General features: G+C 58.5%; 3 protein-coding genes across 3 annotated transcripts in view, besides 3 other annotated features; all 3 read left to right on the top strand.

Annotated features, from left to right (window-relative positions):
• Nucleotides 1-279: 279 nt before the first annotated feature.
• Tco025E_08106 (uncharacterized protein) lies at nt 280-1,461 on the top strand (the record flags this gene model as incomplete). The annotated part of the gene is made up of 1 exon (XM_029374963.1): nt 280-1,461. One exon carries the CDS (start codon nt 280-282, stop codon nt 1,459-1,461), a length of 1,182 nt encoding a protein of 393 aa, XP_029224927.1.
• Nucleotides 1,462-1,489: 28 nt separating this feature from the next.
• Nucleotides 1,490-1,545: a microsatellite.
• An 852-nt stretch (nt 1,546-2,397) lies between these two features.
• Nucleotides 2,398-3,462, top strand: Tco025E_08105 (uncharacterized protein; the record flags this gene model as incomplete). The annotated part of the gene is made up of 1 exon (XM_029374962.1): nt 2,398-3,462. The coding sequence occupies one exon, from the start codon at nt 2,398-2,400 to the stop codon at nt 3,460-3,462; it is 1,065 nt and encodes a 354-aa protein (XP_029224926.1).
• A 179-nt stretch (nt 3,463-3,641) lies between these two features.
• Nucleotides 3,642-3,737: a mobile genetic element.
• Nucleotides 3,738-3,892: 155 nt separating this feature from the next.
• Nucleotides 3,893-3,941: a sequence feature (A-rich).
• Nucleotides 3,942-4,561: 620 nt separating this feature from the next.
• Nucleotides 4,562-4,807, top strand: part of Tco025E_08104 (uncharacterized protein) — a gene marked incomplete at both ends in the record, with an annotated part of 1,074 nt that continues 828 nt past the window's right edge. Inside the window, one exon of the mRNA XM_029374961.1 lies at nt 4,562-4,807. This exon is cut by the window's right edge and continues 828 nt beyond it. Coding sequence (XP_029224925.1) covers nt 4,562-4,807 — 246 coding nt within the window.

The following is a 4,807-nucleotide window of genomic DNA, read 5'->3' as shown; positions in this document are numbered from 1 at the left end:
AACGGCACGAGTTACGCTGCTGTGCGTGCTGTCAGGCGAATGTTTCTTTTTGTTCCTCTTCCCTCGCCCCACCGCACCTTTTTTTCCCCCCATTTTTTTTTTCTTCTTGGCTTGTTTTGCTTGCCTGTGCGTCGTTTCTCTGGCTTCTGTGGTCTTCGCGCTCCAGCGGGTTTGTAGTGCCCCTCACACGCGCCCCGAGCCCGGCGCCCCCTCTCTTTGCGCCCCACCAGAAATTGCGGTTCTGCCCTCTCCAGCCCAAACGCTCGTAGCCCTCGCCTCATGTTTCGTCTCGCGGGGTGGCGACTGACCGCCATCGTGGCTTCAGCGCCGCTGCTGCGGAAGAAGACGACGAAGACGACGAAGACGACGAAGACGACGACAACGACGACAGCCGACAAGACGCCGCAGGAGCCCACCGCTGCTCTCCCCGCGGCGCGGCGCATCGGCACGGTCGTGTCGTTTATGCACCGCCGCGGCTACGGCTTTCTCAGCGAGGCGGCGCCGCCCGCGGCAAAGAAGAAAGGCACCCGCAAGGCTGCCGCGGCCACGCCAGCGAACCCCGACGCAGCACCCGGGAGCAGTGCCTCGGCGCCCATGTTCTTCTTCCCGCGCTCGTCGCTGGACGGCGGGTTCTATCTGACGGAAGGGCAGACCGTGTCGTTTGACGTCCGCGTGATGCCGCCTGGCAAAACGCTAAGCGCGCGTCTCGCGGCGGCGAAGTCTGACGCTGACGCTGACGCCGCCTCTGGCACTTCGGCATCCGTCTCCACCGAGGCTTCCGGCGAAGCGGTAGACGGTGAACAGACGAAGCAGCTTTCCGTTGCCCACCACATTCGCCTGTACGACGTCCGTAGCGGCAAGGAAAAGTCTGTGACGCCCATCATGCTCTCTGGCTACGTCGAGGGCTGGGATCAGCTTGCCGGCACCGGCGTGATTGCGGAGTTAGACCTCGGCGGTGGCCTGCACGACGACGCCCCCCGCTTTACCGTCAGGCTCGAGGACGTGGACCTCGGAGGGGGCGTGGAGTTGCGACGCGGCCGCTACGTGCGCTTCTGCCTTGAGGATGGGGACCGCAAGGCTGCGCGGCGCGTCATCATCGACCGCGGCGCGGAGAGGCGGCACACAGACGACGCGGACTGTGCGCATGAAGCCCGCTACTACGGCACCGTGCGGGAGATTGTGGAGGGCCGCTTTGGTTTCATCCTGCTCGACGACACCGGGGAGTCCGTCTTCTTTCACCTGAGCAACGCCGAGGGCGAGGGCGTGAAGCAGGGCGACACCGTCTCGTTTCTCATGCGTGCGGTGACGCAGGGGAAGCACGCGGGGAAGCGGAGTTGCGTGCGGGTGCGGCGCTGCAGCGGGCGAGGCCCCGGCTTGCCGGCAGGGGCAGCCGCCAACGGGCCGCAGTCGCGGGCTGCGCCCGACCCCGACGACGAGGACGAGTTTGAGCTGCTGGACTGACGTGCGCCGTAAAACGCGAGGAGGCCGCAAAAAAAAAAGAACAATAAAAAAAAACAAACAAAAAAAAAGGGGAAAAAAAAGAAAGACGTAGGACCAACACAACACAACTTGCAGCGTGAAAGGTGCAATCGGGGGAGGAGTGCGCGGCGGCGGCGATGGCAGAAGAGCAGGCGGACGAAGCGCAACTCGAAGAACCCCACGCCACTGTTTTTTTTTTAACAAAAAAAGAAAAATGAAAAATCGGGGAAAAACATCATCACTTGACGGCTCTGCCGGAGAAGTAACGCCTCTTCACACAGAGAGGGAGAGGAATAGAAAAAAACGAAAAAAAAAGTGGAGGGAAATGTGCACGGGCGATGCGTCGGCCCACATGTGGCTGCGCGGCCACTCCACCCACCCCCACCGCCAGATTTGGCAGGCGACGCCAGCGTCAAGAAGTACAAGTGCATGCACCTTACAACGCAGGGCACATGCGTGCCTCGCCTTCCCCCCTCTTGCCTTATAGAATCGTTACGGTTGAGTGTACGAGCGGGCGCGTGCCTGTCTCACACGTTTTTTCTTATTGCCTCCCATTTTTGTTCCCCCCACGCATGTACCCCGCCTGTTGTGTGCCGTGTCTCTTAAATCGGACGACTGCAGTTGATTGTCATTGAAAAAGAAAAACAACTTCCTCTTCCTCTCTCACTGTCTCTCTGCGGCACTGCATGCGCAATGAATTTTCCGATGCCGCCTCCTCATCGTTATCCTTTTTCTCGCCTCCCCTTCCACCGCCCCCTTTACCTCTCCACTGCGAACACGCAGAGTGTGTGGACATTTGCGTTTCATTGTATATCCCTATTAAGGAAGAAGCCAAACATATCCAATAACAAAGAAGAAAAAAACAAACAGGCAAAAACAAAACAAATCAAACAAACAAAATCAAACCGAAACACAATCATGCGCTTCAAGAAGTCATTGACGTGCGTCGACATGCATACCGCAGGTGAGGCGGCCAGGATTGTGACAAGTGGTTTGCCACACGTGCCGGGTGCTACTATGGCGGATAAGAAAGACTACCTGCGGAAGCACATGGACAACTTGCGGCGCGGCGTGATGCTGGAACCACGTGGTCACGATGATATGTTCGGTGCCTTCCTGCTGGATCCTGTTGCCGAGGGCGCAGACCTGGGCCTCGTATTCATGGACACCGGTGACTATTTGAACATGTGTGGACACAACTCCATTGCGGCAGCCACGGCGGCGGTGGAAATGGGGCTTGTGCACGTGCCACCGAAGGCAACACATGTTCCCGTGGTGCTGGACACCCCTGCTGGGGTGATACGCACTGTGGCGCACCTCGAGACCGACAGCGAGAGCGAGGTGTCGCATGTGAGCATCGTCAACGTGCCCTGCTTTCTGTACCAGCGGGACGTGACGCTGAAGCTGCCAGATCCGTATGGTGAGGTGAAGTTTGATATTGCGTTTGGAGGCAGCTTTTTTGCCATTCTTCCCGCGGAGCAGCTGGGCCTTGTTATCTCACTGGAAAATCTCGCCAAGCTGAAGGAGGCGGGGGCGCTTCTGCGGGCTGAAATCAACCGCACGATGAAGGTTCAGCACCCCCTGCTGCCGTATATTAACACGGTGGACCTTGTTGAATTCTACGGCCCGCCCACGCACCCTGATGCAACCTGCAAGAACGTGGTGGTGTTTGGCAACCGCCAGGTGGACCGTTCACCGTGTGGGACAGGCACCAGCGCCAAAATGGCAACACTCCACGCCAAAGGTGAGCTGCGCATTGGGGAATTGTTCGTGAACGAGAGCATCCTCGGCACCCTCTTCCAAGGCAGGCTGCTTGGCGAGGAGATAATACCTGGAGTGAAGGTGCCCGCAACAGAAGAATTCGCAAAGGGTATGCTCGTCGTCACGCCCGAAGTCACTGGAAAGGCTTTCATCACGGGTTTCAACACCCTGCTGTTTGATCCAAAGGATCCGTTCATCAACGGCTTCACCTTAAAGCAATAATTGTGGCAACGCCCAGAAGCCTGTGAAGGGAGTGCGCGAGAGGACGAGGCTGCGAAGGAAGAAGCCGCCGCTTGTTGGCCTGCCCTGCTTTTTTTTCTCGATAGTTTGATGTTTTCTTGCCAGGGCGGTAGCGTTGGAAGGTACTGAAATTTTTACAGCTACACTTTGATTTTCATTTATTTTTATTTTTATTTTTTGTTTTTCCTAAAATGAACCATGACACTTCACACGGGGACTTCTGGTGTTTGTGGGGAACCCCAAAGTCCGCCACTTCGGGACTTCACAACGACAGTCCAGTTGTAGTGGCATGCGCCTTGGGCATCTATAGGGATATATATTGCGAATGGGTTTAAGCGTGTGGGGGTAAATTTTATAGGGCGTTGGGGGTGTCGGATAGGCCAAACGAAGACGGTGGTCTTCCACTGATGGAGTTTATTTTTTTCTGCTTCTTTGCGTGTTTTTTGTTTGTGTGTTTTTTTAGGAATATTCTAAAAAAGTTACATGGCGCTTCACCACATTTGTGCACTCTGCTCGCCCGCCGCCGTGTGGGCTCCGCACTACAGATGTCGTGAAGCGCCATGTAACTTTTGTTTGCGCCGGTTCCCCGCTCGCTCTTGCCTCGCTGCGCGCAAGCGCTGCTGTGGTGTGGGAGAGCAGCAGCTGGCAGCGTTCTTTCGTGCGCCGTGCGGGCAGGCGTGGACTCGGTGGGTCTTCTTTTGTTTGCTGTGCCACGAGGGGGTGATGGGTGATTGTGTTGGGTTTGGTCGAGGGCTGCTGCTGCTGTTTTCGAGCTCGTGCCCGCTTTTTTCTTTCTTTTCCCGGGGCTTCTGTGGACGGAGGCGGCAACGCTGGAGGCACGCGTTCGTGTTTTGGTTCCCTGAGCGGATGCGCACGGAGGAACCTGCTCTGACGTTTTTGATTGCATGACACGGTGGGCTGCGCACCGGTCGTGCGGCCGTGCCAACGGGCGCCCCTGCGTGGAACCGGGACAGGCCCGCCGCGCTCAGCTTCTTGGGTGCGTGGCCCTGCGTCCCGTGCCGAGGCTTGTCGGAGCGGTAAAGTGGGGGGACGTTGCGGCGCTTCGTGTGCGCGGGGTTGCATGTGCTGCGCGCGGGGGAATACCCGCCCGGAGCTCATCCTGGCGGCGGCGCCTGCGCGCCCGCCGCGGCTTGGAGGGTGTGTGTGCGTGGGGGGTCCGGAGCGATCCCCTCCTCTCCCGTGGCGACGCCCGCCATTGCGGCAGGAATCAGGGAGAAGCGCGGCACCCTACTGGTTGGGCGGCTTTCTCCGAGGAGGCGCTTGCCCCGCGGTTGTACTGGGGACCCGCTTTGGTTCGCTCGCGGGC

The sequence above is a fragment of the Trypanosoma conorhini genome (assembly GCF_003719485.1).
Source record: "Trypanosoma conorhini strain 025E chromosome Unknown Tco_14.4_contig_00700, whole genome shotgun sequence".
NCBI classification, from domain to species: domain Eukaryota; phylum Euglenozoa; class Kinetoplastea; order Trypanosomatida; family Trypanosomatidae; genus Trypanosoma; species Trypanosoma conorhini.
Note: the sequence above shows the minus strand (reverse complement) of the source record. Positions and strands in the feature narration are given on the sequence as shown.